This window comes from Pagrus pagrus (assembly GCF_965226575.1).
Source record: "Pagrus pagrus genome assembly, chromosome: 22".
Classification (NCBI taxonomy): domain Eukaryota; kingdom Metazoa; phylum Chordata; class Actinopteri; order Spariformes; family Sparidae; genus Pagrus; species Pagrus pagrus.
In genome coordinates this window covers 12,002,050-12,023,754 of record NC_140204.1, presented here as the reverse complement: position 1 = coordinate 12,023,754, position 21,705 = coordinate 12,002,050, and the positions used below count along the sequence as shown (strand labels likewise).

At 41.5% G+C, this 21,705-nt stretch overlaps 1 protein-coding gene and 1 long non-coding RNA gene across 4 annotated transcripts in view; one reads left to right on the top strand and one right to left on the bottom strand.

The window, feature by feature from the left end:
• Positions 1-21,705, top strand: part of stim2b (stromal interaction molecule 2b) — a 45,610-nt gene that overhangs the window by 18,626 nt on the left and 5,279 nt on the right. For all 3 annotated transcript variants that reach the window (XM_084344972.1, XM_084344971.1, XM_084344973.1), the window contains exons 3-10: positions 3,573-3,703; positions 15,196-15,307; positions 16,943-17,054; positions 18,619-18,734; positions 18,826-19,003; positions 19,100-19,277; positions 19,616-19,777; positions 20,922-21,022. In XM_084344972.1, coding sequence (XP_084201098.1) covers positions 3,573-3,703; positions 15,196-15,307; positions 16,943-17,054; positions 18,619-18,734; positions 18,826-19,003; positions 19,100-19,277; positions 19,616-19,777; positions 20,922-21,022 — 1,090 coding nt within the window. The remainder of the gene's footprint in view (positions 1-3,572; positions 3,704-15,195; positions 15,308-16,942; positions 17,055-18,618; positions 18,735-18,825; positions 19,004-19,099; positions 19,278-19,615; positions 19,778-20,921; positions 21,023-21,705) is intronic.
• The window catches only part of LOC311252119, a 41,522-nt gene continuing 38,722 nt past the window's right edge, over positions 18,906-21,705 (bottom strand). The window contains exon 3 of the long non-coding RNA XR_014621492.1: positions 18,906-18,992. This is a non-coding gene — a long non-coding RNA (uncharacterized lncRNA). The remainder of the gene's footprint in view (positions 18,993-21,705) is intronic.

Below are 21,705 nucleotides of genomic sequence, written 5' to 3'. Positions count from 1 at the left end.
TTTACCCGCTGTGTGTGTACATGCGTGTGTGTGCTTAACATCTGCATGTGTTTGAGCAAGGGAGACCTCTGCCATTATAAGGCTTTTACATCCTGACAACTGGGAGCCTGATGGGATAAAAATAACCCAGCGCTCTTCCGATTTTGTCATCTTTTGGGACTGCTTCTCCCGACTGTTTTTGATTTTGTGTGCGTCCCCCTGGATTGTTAGAGGTCACCGACGGCCACTTCCTGTCACATGGCTCCTCATTGTAGTGCCCGCAACCGTCCCCAAACATACTCAAAAAAAAAAATAGGACACCAGGGAAGGAAAAGGCTTGTGCTGTCATATTTCTGAATCGCACACCGGGTGGCCCATCTTAAATACTGTCACTAAATGACAGCGTTTTTTTTGTTTGTTTTATCTTAGAATTATCTCTTTTCTCTCTGAGCTTCTGAAGATAAGTTTCATGCGTACGTGAAGAACAGAATCAGGCCACGAGTATAGAAAGACATGAGATCAAAATAGTAGAAAGTCTTTTGTAAAAGTGTGCCGTTATCAGTTTTGATGTCTTCTGCGAAACAAAGAAAGTAAACCAGGGATTCACAAGAGGATGTGCAGCCATCTGTGGGTGTGTGTGCGTATGTAAAACACAAGTAAAGTACTTGAGTTTTGTGCCTGTTTAAATAACCAAACAGCCAAATAGATATGCATGCTATGCAAACAGCAGGCTATGTAAACTGCACTGGCGGGCTAAGCAAATGCATTATGTAACTTGTTCTCAGGCATCAGATGCTTTTTCGACTGGAGACGGACCGACTCTGCTAAAAGAGCCTCATTGTGTTGATAATCTTTCCTGTCGTTGATTGATGCGCATTTTGAACAAAAAGCTAAACAATTTAAGTGTTTACAGGGTAATTGTGGTTGTTTTCGTTCCTCTTTTTCACTGCACAGTGTGCTTGTACAACAGGCAGGTTCTTGATTGTACCAGGAAGTTGCAGGTGATCTTTGTTTTTAATTGCAGCAGCTTAGTCAAAACAAAAGTTAAACATTCAGTGCAACCACATCATCATTTAACAGGTGGAGACTTAAAAGCCACTCTGGTTTCACTCGCTCCAGCCAACCCACAAACACACCAACAGTGTGTCAGCCAACCTCTGGTACTGTATCGCCGTGAGGCTCGGCCTGTTCAGTCTACATGGGCATCCTCCCCAGTGTCCTATCATCCAAACTTAGCGCGGGCACATGTCCAGTCCAATGTCTCCTTTTGCTTCTTCTGGCGATTGCCAAGTGGCAACTCTATAACTAACGTGTCAAGTCTTGTTTCAGTAAATGGATCCTACATCAAAAAGCCACTGAAAATGCCACATGGTCGCCTATATGCTATACTGTACATTGCATATGGATGCACTTTTTTTAAATTTTATTTCTTTTTTTACAAGCATCCAAACTAGTTGTGAGTTATTTGCAACTTCTATATTTTGGGAAATTAGCATATTACTAGTACCTTACTTGGCCAAACCTCTCACGTATGGAGCTAGAACTAGCAGCTGGTTAGCTTAGCTTGGCATTTAGACTGGAAATAGGGTAAAACAGCTGGCCTTTTGTTTTTGTTTGGGGTAAAAAACAAACAAGCTAGGCTAGCTGTTTCCCCCTGTTTCCAGTCTTTATGCTAAGCTAAGTAGCTGCTGGCTCCAGCTTTGTATTATTTACTGTCGAGACATGAGAGCGGCGTTCTCTCTCAATTATCTCGCAACAAAAAAGTGTATTTCCTCAAAAATGTCAAACTTTTAAAATCAAGTTTTAACGGTATGAGATAGATAGGGTAGATAGCTCCTCTGATACAGTAGCAGGAGCTGAAAGCTGTCTGCTTGTGGTTCGGGTGTTACAACTCCCTCGGCAGCTCTGTGGCTTTGCGTTTGGTCTGAAAATGTTGCCAAACAGGCGGCATCATCATTTGTTGGGTTTGGACAGGGCCTTGGCGCTACTTGGATTGACATTAAACAAGTGGTTATAGGTTTGACAGATTGTCTCTGTCATTTTCTATCCACTTTGTGGAGTAATTGTGACTTATATCTTCTTAAAAAATGAGCTTGTATGTATCTGTATATGTGTGTTTCTGTGGTTATGGCTCCACTGAGACAGTTTGGCACCAGGCCAGCTCAAACTGTCTGTCGCTTGGAAGGCTGGAAGTAATGGGTTCATTTCCCCAGAGGGACCGCAGGGTCACTGAATACAAACAAGTGGGGGATGCCTGGGGACGCTGCGTGAATGACAACAGCACACGAGAGATCCCGGCAGGAACACACAGTGCTCCAAAACTCGTTTCATAACTTGTACTTATTCCAGATCACACAAGGAAGAGGTGTGCGTTTTTAATAAGTGCCTGCAGGGCAGGTGTGGGCGTCCTACTGGAGGCAGGCGGAGCCACGTTGGAACGAAATGGCCTTAAAGGTGCACTTTGTAGTTTTGGGAAAGAAACTCTAAAGCTCTTCATTGTTTGTATGTTTGTATGCCTAAACAAACAAAATAAACAAACTTTCTTCGTTTTCATGACTGAATAAACAGAAACTCAATTTGATAATGTTTTGTTCTGCTTCAGTCAGTTATAATTTCTTCTACAAAACTACATAGTGCTCCACTTCTCCTCCAAGGAAAACAAATGTTATGTAAGAAACGCCGGCTTCTTTATATCCACAGCTTAGTGACTGTGTCATCCAAAGCATGTGTCACCTCTTTGCAATCATGCAAATCCAGAAGTTTCTGTGTGCTGCTGCTGTTTTGTAACCTGTCAGTGAATCACTCTAAAAGCTGCAGCTTAAAGTGAGTCAGACATTTGAGGACACCTGGCATTTAAAACCATTTTATGTTGAATGGATGCCAATAGTGCTGATCCTAAGGATTATTATCCACAGTGATTCATCATTCATCATCCGTTTACTGCAGCTCAAGATAATGTCCTCAAATGTCTTTTTTCTCTCTGACCAACAGCACAGAATCCAAAGAGAATTATTTTAATATAATTGAAAACAAACCTGTTTCAACAGGTGGTTTGTTTCATCGAACCAACCAACATTTTGGAAAAGGGCAGGCACTTTAAAAAAAAAAAAAAAGGACTTGGCAGCAGATTGGATGATCCTTCTATTGATCACCATTTTCACAGGTTAACTTCAACCGATCAGATCAACAGTGAAAGAGCGTTACAAGCTGAGCCCTGTGGTAAAGCAAACTGTTAACGAGGCTGGTTGAAATAATGTGACATAATGACCTAAATGATTATCACAATTGTTTTTATGCCAACATGTCTGCTTTATTCCAAAGGAAAATAAGTGTTTTTTTTCAGTCATCACATATATATTTGCTACAAAATATGGACCAACTTTGCAAACGGCCTCATTTTACTAGGACACTATATGATGGTGTGTTTTGAACCAGCACCTGTGCTATCCAGTAAAGCTGTTTTTTAAGCTGGCTTGTACAAACTCTGCAGGTGCAACCTTGAAACACAGGTGTATTAACAGCTGTAACTAAAAGTGACATGAAAACAAGGAAGTGTGCTGAACTCTAACCTGATTGTTTTTTGTCTCTTGTAGACCCCTGTCTTGTCGTGATGCCACCATGCATAGGTGAGGCCGACCGCTTCAGTCTGGAGGCGCTGCGGCACATCCACAAACAGCTGGACGACGACAATGACGGGGGAATAGAGGTCAACGAGAGTGTGGAGGTGAGCTTTGAGAATGTGCATTTACACTTCTGGGTGTAAAGGTGACACAAGTTGAAGCATGTTGCTTTAAGACACATGACGAGGCACATGGTCACGTGTAGCTAAAGCGAAACCTGTGATCTTAAATCGTGGTTTCCAACCTGGGGACAGGACCTCATGATGGGGCCCTGAAGTGAATCTGAGGTTGTTTTTTATCTAAATTTAGCCATTTTCTTGTGAAATACTGAATGATTCTACCGTTTGAGGCCTTTAAAAAGCCTTCAGGAGGAAGGTAAATTGACTCTGGTTGAAATGCTCACAAGTCATGTACACACTAGGGTCATAAACGGTGATAGAAGAAGGGACATTTCCTCATTTTAATGGGTCACAAGCAAGAAGGTTGAGAACCAATCGAACAAAGAACGAAACCTTTAGGCCTAATTGCTTTACAAGACCTGCACAAAGACAGTAATTTGGCTCTTGACCTTTTTAAGATGAGGTGTACACAGGAGCAATTACTTTGTAGATTATTAGATTAACTAAACCAAACGCTGGTTCGTGATTCGTGTGTTGACACAAGAATACTTCCCTCTCAGCTCCAAAAGTGGAACGCCACATTAAATAAATGTTTAGTTTACAAAGCTAACAGTGAGTAACAGGTTGAGGAGGGAGACACACTGGTGTCACACATCGCTAGTGGCACTTTTACATACATTTCACCGTCATTTGAAGCAAAAGAATATAGATTTTTCGTCCTTTAGTTGCGACCTTTCAGTCAAACTCAAGACACTTAACTTAAAGTTGTCGTAAAATATTTGCAAGTGATGCAGTTGTAGCCTGGTGTTGGTGACACTGCTAGCGTGTGTGTGTGTGTGTGTGTGTGAGTGTGTGTGTGTGTGTGTGTGTGTGTGTGTGTGTGTGTGTGTGTGAGTGTGTGTGTGTGTGTGTGTGTGTGTGTGTGTGTGTGGTCAGGTGGGACAGGCTTCTGTGAGTGAGTAGAGCGGCAGAGCTGACACCTGAGAGCACTCTGACCTGCCGTGGCCTCTGCGTCTCTTGGTAATCAACGACCTCTTACCATCAGAAAGAAACCACTCGGGACCGTGGTCACATTCTGTGTGTGTGTGTGTTGGCAGGAGTCATTTTTAACTGGCTGAGAAGTGCTGGTGTGAGAAACCGTTATACCCCCTCAGCCCTGCAGTGGCCCCTCAGGAAGGAGCTGGATGCGTCCCGTCTAAGACCCTTGAGGGCTGCAGTTAGAACTGGCCCACGGCCCACTTGAAGGCGATGTGTGTCCGTGCATGTACGACTGATGCCGTACTGTATCAGAGCATGTTACGTGTTGCCCCCTGCCCTCTTTCTCCCCTTTGTCTTTATAAGGGCCGCGAGTCGTGTCTGTTTCTTTCCAGCAGAAAGTCAAAGTTGTTTTTGGCCGCAGCTCATTACTGAGGATTTCCAAGCTTCTTCTCTGGGCTCCGGTGGCGGGTGGAGCAGGGTTTCATAACATGATGGATGCTCCTTTCACCAAATTAGTGACCGTCTATCAGTTAGTTGTATGAAAGAGGGAGTTTGTCACATGAACAGGAGTGCAGGACCTAAACAAGTGGATTTTATGTGAAAGTGAAGACTTACAGATTTACACATCTGTTGCATGAAGAAAAACATAGAAACTGCAGCCGTTTTGAATTTAGCTACTTTATACTTCCTCTCCACTACATTTATTTGATTGATTTGGTAACTAGCTACTTTGCAGATTTTGATTATTTTATTGTTTACAGGCTATTAATTGTGTTACCAATAAGAAAGTGTTGTGGGTGGGACATTGTGAGAGAGGATGTTGCATCAGAGCCAAATTAGCACATTTTTACATTTGATTGTTTTATAGGCAATCTGACAGAAAAATCACCAATACAGATCAAGTGCTGAATGTCGGCCCTGATAATCCGGCCATGCCTACTATTCAACACTAACCTCTTGAGAGGGAGACAATATTTTGGTACCAGGAAAGAGACTGTTGTCATTTTTAGGAGTGACAAGCAAATATAGCTCCATTTATGTCAAGGTCGTGGGTTTGATCACCGCCTCCTCCCGTCCACATCCCGAAATGTGGGTGGGAAAATGTCTTTTTGGACACGATTTACTGTCTATTTTCAGTACAATGTCGGTCTCTTCCTGGCAGCGATGAGTTGAACGGAGGGACGCGGTTATGAGGGACGGTGACGAGTGTGGGGCCGTCACCTCGTCGCCCCTTTGCCACCTGGCTGAAACCTTACACTGAGCCAACAAAGATCTCACTGGCACTTCCTGCTTCTTTTCCTTCTCTTATTACTCCCCAACACCACACGCACACACGCACAAACTTTTATCCAAAAGTTTTAGAGGATGACTGAGACGAATTTACGAGGATGTTCATATCTGTAATGTTATAGCCGTGGCCAGGGTATCCAGTTTTTCATGACATGCATTTCAGAGATTCTTATGCTGCTGGTAAGGATGACGTGAGTGGTGATTGATAGTGTCAGCAGCTTCTGGCTGATGTTTACCTGTTTGGGTTTGAGGCACATGTCTGAGCAGGGCAGATTTGATTTGATTGATGTCCTTGGAGGCATTTCTGTTTATCCACTATGATTTTCTGGATTTTTAAGCCAAAAATGAAGAAAAACAAACACAAATTTGCTGTTTTTTTCTCGTCCTTCGTGAATTGTTTGGTGAAAGATATTAAGTACGATGGAATAATCAAGGAAATAAACAGCAGAATAAGTTGCAGCCGTAAAGGTCTTATTTCACCACATGATACCGTGAGCACTTCTATGTGCACGACTCTGACTTCATACTTGCTCTGTTGCTCGATTCAAGGCAGCGTTAATTCGTCCGTGTATTCACGGAGCTGCAGCAGCAAAGACAATCATTTCAGTCTGTCTTTGTTCAGGCAGCCTTCAGATGGAGGTGCTGTCTTTCTACTTTGTTTCAGAGTCTAGGGTTGACCTTGCAAATGTATTCAAGTTACTCAGGAATTTTGGCTGCAAGCTGAGAAGGTTCACACTTATTTTTGGTATTTTGATTGCAGGTAATTTGTCATCTCAAGCAATGCATGCACCAGAAATCTGCATGTTGTGCTATTACAACCGGCTTTTGCACCGAATAGTGGTTTTAAGTACTGAACTTAAGTGGAGTGCAAGTGAGGAACTGAGGAAAACAGCCCTTGTATTTCCTACTTACAGAGTACAAGGTAATTTAATTATCATTACGCAACACAGGGTTGTATTATGAAGTGGAAGTTCATAAACTACTTCATAAGCTACACAAACTACAGATCATATATACAGTTATTTACATACAGAAACACAGTGCATCTTTTGAATCTGCGTCAGGGTGTATGTAAGCAGCAGCAACAAGATGGTGATGATAGTGTGGTCGGCATCTTCATATCTAAAGTTTGACATCTGAGAAACACTGTCATCAACTCACACAGAGTCCACCTCTCCTCGTCCCGTTGTAGTCCTCTCTGCTCAGAACACAACAGCTTGGTTTAGTTGCTTTTAGTACATTTTGCTGATACTTTTACTTTTACTTAATTAACATTTTAAATTCTTTCTGCCTATTTTATTCTTAGAATAAAATAATACTGAAGAAGATAACAAAGATTAAATTATTACTATTTCTTATTACTATCATCTTATATTCTGCACTACGGCAATAAAGACTTGAATCTTGATTCTTACCTTTACTTGTAATGGAATAATGTTAAACTACGGTATTTCTGCGTTTACTTCATTAAAAAAATCTGAGGACTTTGTCCACCACTGTCACTGAGTGGGAAGCGGCCTTATCAGTTACCTGTGAGTTACCTGGTAGCACTGCGCTGTTTTTAAAATTCCTCTGTAGCTTAACAACAATCAGTGTTGATAAGCTACAGGGAAATGATCCTCACAGACATTTTAACACCTTACTGTGTTTTACAGGTTACATCAGCACACACAGATGATTTATAGGTCGTTGAGTCATTGTCATGAGTTGCATTCGTCATTACAGACGAGACAAGAACACGTCTGCACCTATAAAACATATATGCTCACACATACGGTATTGACAGTGGAGTAGTGAGGCGAGGAGAGCAAACAAGGAAGTGGCCAGCCCAACAAGTTCCTCCGTTCCCTGCGCAGCTACTGTATTCAGGTATCAGTCAGGATGTTGAACAGAAAAGGCTTCGGCTGCTTTTGAAGTTGATGTTCGGAGTCGCTGCTGAACACAAATAGCTCTCTAGTGAAGCAGACAGCTGGATTTTTGTCAGAATCAGTTGGCGTGATGAGGGGAAAAGGTCGATTTTGGCAGTCTCACCAGCGTTGCTGTTCACTCTCATGATTATCTGATGTTTGAAGTTGTGTGTATTTATAATCCGTTCCCAGAAATCTCCCAGAAAGTGATTTTCTACCCCTGAAGGCCTCTAGATGATGTGTATAAATAGTCTCAAAATCAAAAGTAATCACTTTTTTTACAGTCTGTAATTTGACCACCGTGGAGAAGAATTTTATTAGGAATGAAATCCGGCTGTAATCCAGTGAAACACGACCCCGTCTCTGATGACTCTGTGAGTCTGGGCGTCGTCGGGGTGTTTTGACTGATGTCTGGGGGTCTGTTGCTGAGCACAGTCGCCGGGGACGGCAGGTGCACGTCGTCTCCCCGGGGCGTTGGGCTGCGCGCTGCCCTGCCAGCCTGCCAAGAAGACGCTCAGCTGGATCGCGTTGCATCACTTTGAAATTGCAAGAACCCCGGCCCGCGTCACAGCAGGGGAGGATGGTGCTGCTTCTGTGTGGACTTCATTAGTTCTTGACAGGCCATGAATCACAACTTGGTGGAAAAATTAGGCCAGCATGTGAGTTCTAGCTGTGTGCGAGCATCATGTATGTATGACTCACTTGTGTTTAGGCTTGTTGGGTATGAACAGAAGGAACTTGAGGAGGCTCATGGAGCATTTAGGGTGCATCTGTAGAAAGTAGAAACCTCAGAGGGTTCAAAGAGGTGTTTGTTTACTCGTCTGGGAATTTGCTAGAGGGAACCGTCAAGTGAGATTTTTTTATTTATGACCATGAGACCTTTAGAGGCTTGGTTCAAAAGCATGCTTTCTTCTCTTAAAACTACTGATATCAAGCAATGTGCTCAACAGTTTCAGAAATGCAGTCAGTTGCCCGTTTGCCAAGATGTGAGGATTGATGCCACGTTATCTATGTGTGGAGCTAACGCTAGGAGGTGATGAGTGTAGCATCTAGATTGGATGCAGGGTGATACTGCTAGCCAGGCTTTCTCCAGATGCCTCTGAAGCACAGTCGTTAAAGTGTTTTATCTTGTTTGATTGAAGAATTTAATTCTTGGTGAGCAGTGGACGGGTGTAGTGACTTCCTGGAGTCTTGAGCTTGCCAGGAGTCACTGCACCCGGGCGCTGGTCGCCAAGAAATGGTTGTAACTTAACTCCTCACCTTGTTGTCTTTACATCTCTGTTTAACAGACGAGATACACTGGCTTAAGGAGTGAGTTTTGGCAATTTTTTTAACTTGACAGAGCCAGGCTAGCTGCTATTTCCAGCTTTTATGCTAAGCTAATCACCGCCGGGTTCTAGCTCCATATTTAGCACACAGACGTTGAAGCAGTGAACCAAAGAAATACTCTGTCCTGGGGATTTTCTGGAGTAATTATGATTTAAATATAAACTATAAACCATATTGCATCAATATGATTAAGTTTGGTGATTTGTTTGGTGAGGCATTTGTTAAATTTAGCATTTGCCAGAATTAGACATTGGTACTTGTTTATTTTAAACTCGATTTTCCTAAAAATGTTCTTCTCTATTAATCCATCAGCCGATCCAAAGAAAACTGATCGGCGCCTATTTTGATACTTGTTTTTGATCATTTTTCAGCTTCTTTAATGTGAGGAATTGCTGAATAAAATCAAACTTTTTACTTGGATAGATTTAAGTACTTTAGACCCCCTAACGTCAGCAAGTACAGGCCACTGCTGCTCAGAGGATAATCTAATAAAACACAAGCTTATGTAACAAAGACCAGCAAACATATAATTCAAAATGTCTGATAACGGAGCGCTTTGTTACGCAGAGACACCCACTTTGATCTTGTGCAGAGTAACAGGCCTCACTGAACTCCTTCTGAAAAACTCAAGAAGCATGAGGAAGATTTTCACGATGGAGACTGCCCAGCTGTCATGTGTGATAAATCAATTGTTCTCACACTTCATAAATCAGATCAGATCCAAGTACAGCAAACTTTTTGTCCCGAACTTACAACACATTAATAGCAGCTAATCAATCTTATAATCCTCTTCCTGTAGTTTCACATCACTGAAAGATTTGATCGATGTTGAGATATGTAAATGTGATGAACTTTTAGTAAATCATATTAACAGTCGTAGACAGATGGTGTGGACGGAGAGAGAGCAGAGGCTCTCGAACTCGAGCCAGCTTCCACCCAGTCTGGAATCTGATAGGAACAAATATGTCTTTGTTTGCTCCTGCCTGTGTCTGACGATGTGTCATACCCCGTCTGTGCTCGGCCTCTGTCTGTGTACGTATAGAATATTAATCTCCAGGCTCTCTGCCCCATTTTCATGCGTACAAGACTCCAGCACTTTATTTTTAGCGTTTACTGTCGCATCAAAGCGTAAACACAATTTAAGACCACTTTATCTGTTTTTTCTTGCCGGAATTTCTTCTCTTTTGACATTTCAGTCGGCCGTAATTATCACAACTATCACACTACCTAACCGCAGTAGCTGCAAGGCTCCCACACAAAGACCTATCTTTATGTGTGCGGCTCACCACATATTTTATACGGCTCCATAAAACATGACAAAGCTGCCTTTGACCACATGCAAAGCTGCTCCGCCGCGCTGCCAGCAGGTTTCATAATTAAAAATATTGAGTAAATGTACTTGGTTCATCTCATTAAGTAGCTCTTTGTAGTCTTTTGAGTGCAGTATTTTTTCTTCAACAAGTGTGACAGTTTACTTGGATCATACGCAGTGGTCGAATGCAGGGACCGACCGATTATCAGCCGGGCCATTTAAAAAGCAATATTCAGCATCTTTCCCATTAATAAGTAGCAGAAAATGTAAATACTGAAGTAAATTTTGTCACAAGAATTTGTATTCTTACTGCAAATATATAATATGTTGGTTAAAAATATTTGTGGTCAGTCTCCTCGATTACTAACTAAATTGATACATATTTACAAGTATGTATATACTGTTTGTTATGCGTCGACCGATTAAGTATCCGATTACATTTTTAGCATTTTATTGATTATCAGATCAGTGGTTTTTTTTTTTTTTTTAAATGTATTACTGATAAAATAAATGTAATCAGCAAAGTAACTTAAGTTAAATAAATGAAGTGGAGTCCGATATTTGCCTCCAAAATGAAGTGAAGTGGAAGTATAAAGTAGCAGAAAACAGTAATACTCAAGTAAATATTTGAGTAAATGTACTTAGTTACACTTCATCCGTAATTACTAAAAATCAGTGTTTATATTGGCCTTGAAAAATATGTATCGATCAATCCCTAGTAAAATGAGACTTCAGAACAAAATACCTACACTTACTTATAGTACTTTACTTTGATTGTACACTGGTGGTGATAATCAACACGTCTGCACTCTAATGTCACCTCACCCCTTAAATTTACCTCCATAAGGTTGAGATTACATTAAAAAGAAGTTCTTTTACAAATGTCTGTGAGGATAAAGTGAAAATAGTCGAGTTAATTCACAAATATAGACTTCAAAGAAGAAGATTGTTCTGTGGCCACGAAGAGAGACTCAATCTGTCCATTCATTCATCAGTCCTTTTCTATTCTTGTTCATCTGCTCTGGCAAACGTCCTCGAATGTTTGCATCCGTTGCCAGCAGGACTTCATTTCTCATAAAGTACAGTGAGCATTAAGGGCTTTGCAAGACATTTGTTTGGACTACTATTGCACACATTGTGGTCCCTACAGTGACTCAGCAGACAGTTGGTTCCTCTAGTTGGTTCCTGGCTTTACGTCAGTGAGAAAGCTCATTTGCATTTGTATTGTGTAAGAAGAAGGAGAAGGGAAAAAAACAACACTGGGCAAAGTTTTCAGGCTCCTTAGAGTATTTTGTCCACTACTGATGTGCTGAAAGAGCCTTTCAGACCCAAATGTGGACTCTTTGACGTAGGTGAACACAGGCTACAATAACAACTGAAGAGTTACTATAGGATTATTGTAGGTTCAGTATAAATCTGTAGTTTCTACAGCCCTCCTGTATCCTGGATACATTAATCTAAGTCTAATGAATCTCTTGAGAAATAGTTAATCTTCTTTATCTTTTCAGCCGTGCTAGTGCTGTGGTTTGAGAATGTCGCAGTTTGCCGATCCACCAATTCATTCCCAAACGAAGATATATTTGTAACTATTGGGTGGATTGCCTTGAAATTTCATACTGATTCTGTAACTCCATGTCGATGTATCAAACTAGCTTGCGACTGCAGATTTTAAAAATGGTGGCTGGAATAAAATGCTTGCGAGTACTCGACCAATCAGAAGTGTTTAGCCCTGCAACCTCCACCTCTAAAGTGCACTTTTGGCAAATAACTCCCCGCCCAGAGCGAATAATGTCCCTGTGGTGGAAACCCATCGAGTTTCTTACAGTGGAAACAAGACTTTCAGGTTTAATAAATACAACAAGTACAAAATAACAGAGTAGGGGTCTTGTATTAATTGCTACGTCACCTACCTTTGGCACACACAGGTTGAATGTGTGTTTAATGATGTGCGTCACACACCACGCTTGCGTGTGAGGGTTGAACTGGCCTGCTGATAAAAAGCACTTTGCATCACCAGTTGGCGCGCCCTCATACCACAGCCTGCAGAGAGATTCATCCAAGTGAAGAAGTGAAGAAATCTAGAAACATGGGAGTCGTCCACTCCTTTTTATATACATATATTCCATGCACTGAGATAAGACATTCATTTTCACCCTTTTCACAATGTCCATTACTGTGCTTCAATGCCAATGATTCCTTCAATATGAGAGACGCCAGATACTGTGTTCACAAAGCATCTGGTGCACCATTTCTTCTTCACTCTGACAACTTAAGTATCATCCCTTCCCGCCTCTCGAATGTGCCATTAGAATATACATGTGAGTGAGTGCAGGAGTGAATCTGACAACGTTTTCAAACCATTTCCTGATCACAGAGGGAGATTTCTTTCTGTGACAGGAAGAATGCGTTCAGCGCTTGTTGCAGGCGGCCTCTCAACACCAGACTGCCATTATGTATTCAATGTCAAACTCACAGCACTCCTTCAGACTCGGTGTAGATGTGTGAAAGCGCTGGTGCATTTGAAAAATGATGCCCACAGCCACATGTATGTCCATGATAAGTACAGTCGTTCAAGATGCATCTTTGAATCCTTTTAGGATTATTTCAAAGGGAACTGGCGCAGCCGAGCATTGATGATAACCTCCATCTTCAGTGCAGGCACGTGACGTTTCTCAAGCTGTGTTGCGGTCCGTCTCAAGTCAGATGTGAATCTCACTGATCTGTAACTATTGTGGTTTATTAATGGTGTGAAATGTAAAAACAGCCTCTGCTGCTGCTGCAGTTTATATTGTAGTCTCTATGTTGCTTATGAAATCTTCCTCTGACAGCAGTTTTGTACTCCAGAGTCAAAGGCTCCGAGTTTTAGTAACAGTAAGTACAGTTAGTAAGTTTTTTTGTTTGTTAGCATGTACTGTGTTCATGTCTGCAGCAGACAGCACATTTTATTCCCCACTGATCACACCTCATCCTGAAAACTCAGGGACTTTTTACTCCTCTGTGGTTCGACCAGCTAATCTTCTCTTTATGTGTCCCTGAGCAACAATTAACAGCATCTAGCTGCAGAACTTCCTTCGCCCGGGTGGCGTCATTTATTTATATTAAATCATTTCATGCAACCTCAGTATACCTTATCTATGAGTAGTCCCATGAGATAAACAAGCTTGGGAAAGGTTTATTTACTTTATACACAGTACTCGGGCATTTTTAAGATGTTTATTGGGCCAATAATTTAGGCTTCCAACAAGGAAGTATCCAGATAAGAGGTTTTAGACATGTGTTTACTTGCTTCCTTGTTGTGAGTTAGATAAGAAGATTGATACCAGTCGTTCCTGTGCGTTAAGGAGCTGGAACCAAGAAGCATTAGCCTAGCTTAGCATAAAGACTGGAAGTAAGAGGAAACAGCTAGTCTATCTTGCGCCAAAGTTAATAAAAACACCTACCAGCACCTTGAAATCTCACTAACCAGTTTAAATCTGTACAACAAAATACATTTTAAAAAGGCTCTCGCTACAGCTCCATATTTAGCCCATGCTAGGACGGTCATGGCCTGCTACTCCAGTGAAAAGTGACAGGAATATGAACATGTAATACACGTATTTATAAAGTAGCTGATCTTTTATCTTTTATGTTCAAATTCACCATGTGATGCTAAAAGTGACTCACTTTGTTTAAATTTAGGCCAATACTTCCCAAAAAAGGGTTAGGTGATGCAGGGGTTACACATTTTGAAGCTAAAATTCATTACACTAGCTTAAATAACGTTAAAATTCATCCTAGTTGGCCAACTTTGAACCCCCTAACCTGTTGTAAAGGTTGATGATAATGATGACGACTGCAAACCACACCAATGCAGTCGTGTTACTGAATTACATGCAAAACCAAAGGCCAACAGTTTAATCTTTGCTTGAAGTGTATACTCAACTAAATTGTCATTTTGCATGGGAAAGCTTAAAACTTAACTTCTTTAACTAACTAAACTTAACTGCACACAGTAATCTTTAGCTTTTATGTCTATTTAACATTCAGGTAATACAACAGAGGCAATCACCCTTCAGCACATGCTTTCAGAATAGCGGTGAAACTTTACCGCAGTAATATCAGAGGCTAATTAGTTATCTAAACCAGGTGGGTGGTAAGAGTAACGTCTTTAGTCGATGCCAAGGCCACACACACACACGGTGCTACAAGCTGAATGCTTTGAGGTGTTTGGTTGTCAGCCACGGTCCTTTTCATTGTTGTTGTTTATGCCTGCTGGAGCGCTGGCAATTCTTTGGTGGGTTTGTGTGGGTTTTCTCTGCAGGGGCGTTCAGCTCTGAGCGACCAAAGGAGGACATCCGGAAACCCAAATCACACACACACACACACACACACACACAGGTGGAAGTGTCTCTTTTGAAAGTCCCTAAAAGGAAGAAAGGAGAGCGAAAAGAAAGTGTGTGTGTGAGAGGGAGAGACGGATCCAAAGCCAGACTTTTAGGCAAAGCCAGCTCTCTACAGCGCTCTCTGTCAAAACCACACATGGACATACACTGACAAGCCTCAGCCATGTGTATCTCCCCCTGACTTCTTAGTTAAAACACTCATTTTAAGACATCGTCAACCCAACGAAACGTTTTGTAAGGCCTCTGGAAAACTCACTTCTGTCTCTCTTTACTTCCTAGTTCATAATAGAAGACATGAAGCAGCAGCAAACCAACAAACACAGCAACCTGCACCGTGAAGACCAGCACATCACAGTGGAGGAGCTGTGGAAGGGCTGGAAGACCTCTGAAGGTAAATGGAAGTCTACGGTCTCTGCCCCTGCGGGCGCTAACACAAACACCATTTACTGGCCTGTATTAAACCATTTAAATCGTATAGAAAAGGAGATAGAGGCGACATAAAACAACAATGCTGGTGATGCAATAGAGATAACTTCAAAAGAAAGGCGACAAGTCCACTGGTTGCAAAAAGAAGCTCAATTGTATTAAAGCCTAACCTGATTTATTAACTCAGTAAATAATCTCCTAATCAGTTTATGGACTCAATTGCTAGTTTCAAGTCTTCAACAGAGCATGATGTTAATTTTGTTAATTATGTTCCCATTCAGAGTACGTCGCTACCTCGACGTATCCTCAGTCAGGATGTCCTCCCTAGCTTCAGGCCCTTGTCCACTATGGTCACAGTGATGTCACGGTGGGGTTTGGTGACGGTCCCTAAGTATGAAATCCCTTCTGTAGAGCTGCCATTCACAATTTTCAGCGGTTATACACAAGAGCGTGGTGTCTCTTTACAAAGTGTAAAAGGTCACGCAGTGCAACTGGAAAACACGCACTGGGTGTCATCATGGGTGCAATACTAACACAAAGAAAAACTTGATTTATAGTCAAAATAATGACAAGACAAAAGAAAAGAAAATAGAGAATGAATAAAGAATAATAAACATTAATACAATAAAAACTAAATAAGCAACATGCAGGTCACATAAACCTTCCTTAGGCTCCATAAAGACACACTTCGCTATATTAATACACCAAATCACATGACACATGACACTGTGTAGCCAGCAGTCTAGCAACTCGCCCTTCTGGAGAATCCTTGTGACTTTCTACTGTAATTCTCAGGAAACCCAAGTAGGATTCTGGGAGCTGCTGAAGGACGTACGCTCAAGGGCATATTTACCCAGAATGAAGTGTAGACTCTCATTTCCTCTGCAGGATGATGTAAAAGTAAACAGCTAATTCAAGGAGTATTTTCAAGGAACTCATCTGTGATTCTGAGTAGTTTTTACTATCCTTTACTTGAATTATTATGCAGCTCGTATTTGAATTTCAAACGGGACAAAATTTGACCCAAAGTCCTTTTTTTTTCTCCTGTGATCATCTTCAAACAAACAACCTCAATCTGTCATCCTCAGCTTATACATGCCGGTGTTTGTTTATGACTCTGAAAATATGTGCAGAGCTAAGTGGTTGGGGAAGAAGTTTTTAATGTGAGCTCATGCTTCCTCAGCAGTTGAAATAAATACTCACCCTGTAGGAAATAAACATCCTACTGTAGAGTTTGGTGAAGGTGTTGCAGTGCGGGGCCACTGCCAGCTAGCGGCCACGACCATAGATGCTGTAAAAACACTTGATTTGTTCATTTTTCACATTTGTTTTCACGCTAAATGTTTTATTAATCACATTTCTATCATTGTTAATGGCTCATACCCTTGCTGGTTTTAGAAAAATACCACATGTGAAAATGTATTTTAAGTACAACTTTGAGGTACTTGATTATTTCCATTTTATTCTACCATTTCCTCCTGCTCCAGTGTTTCACAAGAAAAATATTGTACCTTTCATTCCCATATTTATTTAACAGCTTTAGTTTCTTTTCATCAGTTACACGTTTAATCGTTTCATCTTTCCCTCCGTCTTCATCCAGTCCACAACTGGACCACAGAGGACTCGGTGCAGTGGCTGAAGGAGTCGGTGGAGCTGCCGCAGTACGAGAAGAACTTCCGGGACTTCCGGGTCACAGGGAACACCTTACCTCGGTTAGTGCAGCTCACAGGAGCAGTGCCAGATGCTTTGTTTTGCTGTTGGTGAGCAGTGGAGTGTGTTTAAGAGCAGTAACACTATGGTGGTCTTTGTTACAATCCCAAAGGCACCTTTAGATTTCATTACTCTGTTGAATGCTGCCCACTGCTGGTCATGAAAGGTAACACAGGGGGAAGTAAGACTGAAACAGGTAGATCCTTCTACCTCCTCTTCTCCTATTGTAGGATAAGAAAAGGTTTCGGGTTTTCTTCAAGGCCATAAAAGCTTTTGTCAACTGATCTTAAATGCAACCATCATCATAATCTATAAATGCTTTTTGAATTCAGGTGATGCGGTTGTTAATCATTTTAAAACACTCAAAATGTCCCCAAAACCTCTGAATGGCACAGTAAAGATGAAGTATTTAACAGAGTCATCCCAGGGCCAACATTACAGAAGAAAGCCAGACGTCTGTGGGACACTTGTGGAATTTGAGTTGCTGCAAACTGCAATATGGCATGAGTAGACGGGGGAGGTTATTGAGGGGTTTCATGTTACGCCACGGGGCTGATGGGGTTGCTGACTCATGAAGTGATGTCACAGTGACAGGAGTTCAGTTTCCACAGGCTGCCATGTTGTCTGAGCCCTTTAAGATGGTGGTGGTATGTGGGAGGAAGGAAAAATGAGGAGACGGAGGTGTCACAAAGGTCAAACAGGGCACATGAGAATCGTCTCAAGTTCGTGCCTCCCACCTGCAGCCATACTATGTTTGTACTTCTTAGTAGGATCTGACTGATACGTGGCTTTTAGGACCAACACTGATATATTTAGGCCAAAGGCAGTCGAGATTCAGTCCATCGTCCCGTTTCTCTAGAATTTGATGTCTGTTTTTGACTTCAGGAGCAGCATAAGACACCAGCGAGGGGTGTTACCTGCAGACTTACTTTACTCAAGTGTGACTTTTAGGTACTTTTTACAGCACTGGGCCTGGGATATATATTTTTTATGTATACAGAAAGAATACAGGAAAAGGAGCTCAGAAGTTTTCTCAAATCGTTGTTTTTCCTTTTCATTTTTTTAGATATTTTCTCACCTATAGCCCACCTCTTCCTGGAACAGTACAACTCTGGCAGTTTCAAAAGCGTCTTTTCTTCAACCTATATTCCACATTCAGCAGCAGAGAACACTTTTTGTCCTCCACTGAGATGTATGCAACATGTCTCAAACGTTTGCTACACCTTTAAAAATCAAATGAACTTCGCACTGCAAAAGTTCAGTTGTATTTGATTGCACATTGCCGAGTGATTACCCATAAAATCCTGATTTGTCAGTCAACTGATTAAACTGATCCGGTATGTGGGATTTAGTGGCATCTAGTGGTGTGATTACAGATTGCAAGCAGCAGAAAATGCTTGTCTTGACTCCACTAAATGCACATTTCTTAAATTTTAAAGGCCAAGGAGTCAACAACACAGACAAACACTTAACTATCTACACAAAGACAAAATAAGACACTGGATACTAAAATGCTTCAAATCTCTCTGTGCAGAGTACTGATTGTTCTTCTTTTTAATATTTCAGAATAGCTGCAAATGAACCGTCGTTTATGTCGATGCAGCTAAAGATATTAGACCAGCGGCATAAACAAAAACTAAACCTGAAGGCGCTAGACGCAGTGCTGTTCGGGCCTCCTCTCCGTAAGTATGCACTGAATGGTACTTGGATGTTCAAACAGTATTTGCAGTGTAAACTGTATTTGCTAAAGCCAGCCATCTTCTCCCTCTGCAGGTCCACAACATAACTGGATGAAAGACTTCGTCCTGATGATCTCCATAGTGATTGGGGTTGGGGGCTGCTGGTTTGCATACGTGCAGAACAAGTCCAGCAAGGTGCACATCTCCCAAATGATGAAGGATCTGGAGAGCCTGCAGCACGCTGAGCAAAGCCTCTTGGACCTGCAGAGCCGGTAAGACAAGGAAAGGCATCAGATTTCTATTAAAATGCAACACCATGCCACAACAATATGTTTTACACTTGTCTTGTATTCCCTGTCGTCTCCCAGGCTGGAAAAGGCTCAGGAGGAGAACCGGACGGTGGCTGTGGAGAAGCAGAACCTGGAGCAGAAGATGAGGGACGAGATCACCGGGGCCAAAACGGAGGCTCACAGGCTCAGAGAGCTGCGAGAGGGCGCCGAGTGTGAACTCAGCCGACTCAAATACGCTGAGGAGGAGCTAGTACAGGTAGAGTGATGCCAGAGGGGTGCAGTATATGTATCGTAACTCTGTATGAATCCAAATGTATTCATTACTGCTGCTAAAACAAGTTAAACGTTCATCTCTTCCACAAAATACCTGCTTTAAAAACCACAAGATTTTCTCATTTCCTTTCGCATTAAAAATACAGCACCAATACATCAAGAGTTCCTCTTAGTAATGAGTTCTCTACTTCAAACTCTGGATTTAAAATTCAACGAGTATTCACCCTCACTTACTGTGTTTGATCAATGATCTCGCAGGGCAAAAGGTTTTAAATATTTGACGGTGAATTTAACCTGATGTATCACATTGATCCCGCGTAGGTGCGGAAGGCTCTGAAGCGAGCGGAGAAGGAGATGCAGTCGGAGCGGTCGGTGCCCGAAGCTCTTCAGAAGTGGCTCCAGCTCACACACGAGGTGGAGGTTCAGTACTACAACATCAAGAAGCAGAGTGCTGAGTTTCAGCTATGCGTCGCCAAAGAAGAGGTAAGAAGAGCAGTGTTGTACACAGCACACCATGTAAGGTGTTGAACTGGTTTACTTTAATTTTAAGCACTTTCATAAGTTGTGGAAATTAGTGAAGACGCCTGGAACTGATTTTACTGGAGTTGAATCACATGAAAATCAGTTTCAGCTACTATTTAAAAAAGGTGCAATATGTAAGAATTTGCAACCTGTAAAATTCATATTCCTAACAAATAAGGGGCAGCTATCACGAGAGTTACAGGCTAACTGTAGCTGCTGTTAGCTAGTTAGCTCAGTTAGCAGTGCAGCTCGTGGTTCTTTTTAGCTGACCCTGTCCAAGTCCATGACACTCAGGGAAGTTTTGGTGTTTAGGTCATTAGTACAGGAGCTATGTAGGTTTTCAGTCCAGGGGTGTGCCACGCAATGTGGGACCTGAACAGGCACCAGAACCAGAATCATAACTGGATGAGCAACCGCTGCATCTGGCACCTTTTAAATTATAGTTAAATGTAACATGAAACTGTAAGAGATTACTTACACTAGATTCTTTTTTTGTCCTGGGTATTGACTGACAGGAGCCAACCAAATAAAAAGCTGCCAAAATCAGACCCTGCCTTCTTTTTGCTCCGTTTACAAATATGATGCTTTAAAGTATCTAAAACTCATGTTAGATCTCGCAAACTGGATTCAAAAGCTCTGTCCCTTTGTTTGTTTGTACGTAGTTTGTCTGTAAAAATGTTTTTGCATCGTTCATCTTTAACCCAACCCATGCATCCAACACTTATTTCTTTAATAAACCAGCACAAGTCAGCAGGATTTATATAATCCTTTTCTCAAATGTGTTTTTCTCAATGATGTGTCCAAATTGTGTTTTAATTGCGTTGCCCATTTTTGTTTTCATGACTTGCATCTGGCAGAAGTCTTAATTGCCTAAAACTCAATTAACTCTGGCTGCAGATTCAGATAAAAACTTCAAGTGGGGTTGGACTCAAATCACAGATTGCTTGTTTGATGAATGAGTTCATAAGACATCAGCCACATGTCCGTCAGTTTAGAGAGTCCTTCATGTCCTTCAGTCTGGCCTGTTGAACAGCTTCATGGTGTTTTGATATTGTTCCAGTCTAAATAATACTTTGAAATGTTTTCTCTTGTTTTTGAATCCCAGGCGGAGAAAATAAAAAAGAAAAGAGGTTCTGTGTTCGGAACTCTTCATGTCGCCCACAGCTCATCGCTGGATGAGGTGGACCACAAGATACTAGAAGCAAAGTAAGGAAAAGAGCACACTCGCACACTTTACAGCAGCTCAAGAGGCAAATGTGACTACAAGAGAATTTGTTGTCTTAGATGTGTGCATTTCATTAGCCATAGATATTGATTTGCTGTATTGTTAACCAATCATGGTGCTTATTGATACTAAGTGTAGCAAGAAAGGTCATTGGTCAATATTGACCAGCAGATCATGTTCTGATGGCATGTTATCAATTTCATTGTTTTTCTTTAAAAGGTGCAATATATAATTGATGTATTCTGGTTATACATCCATGACTGTGGCTACCATAGACGCCTCACTGAGCGCTGAATCGTACGTCGATGTCGCCACCATGTGGCAGATCTGCCCTGTGAACTAATACAAGTCAATGGAGTGAACTTTATAAAGCGCCCTTCTACAAAGTGCTATAAGTTAATGCCTCTCATTTACCCAGTCACACACGTACGAATATATTTGAGAAACAGATAGGTACCAAAAAAAACGTATGTAACGTTCTCTGATGATTATAAACGTTAACTACTCCTTATATGTTTAGTATACATTTTCTACCCTATAATTTTTTTGTCCAAATGATTGTTATTATTAGTAGTTAAAATCACTGGATATAAAAACGATTCACCGAAATCAGTTAAATATGAACATCAGTGCTTTTTATTCCCCCAGATGTCACATTTACATG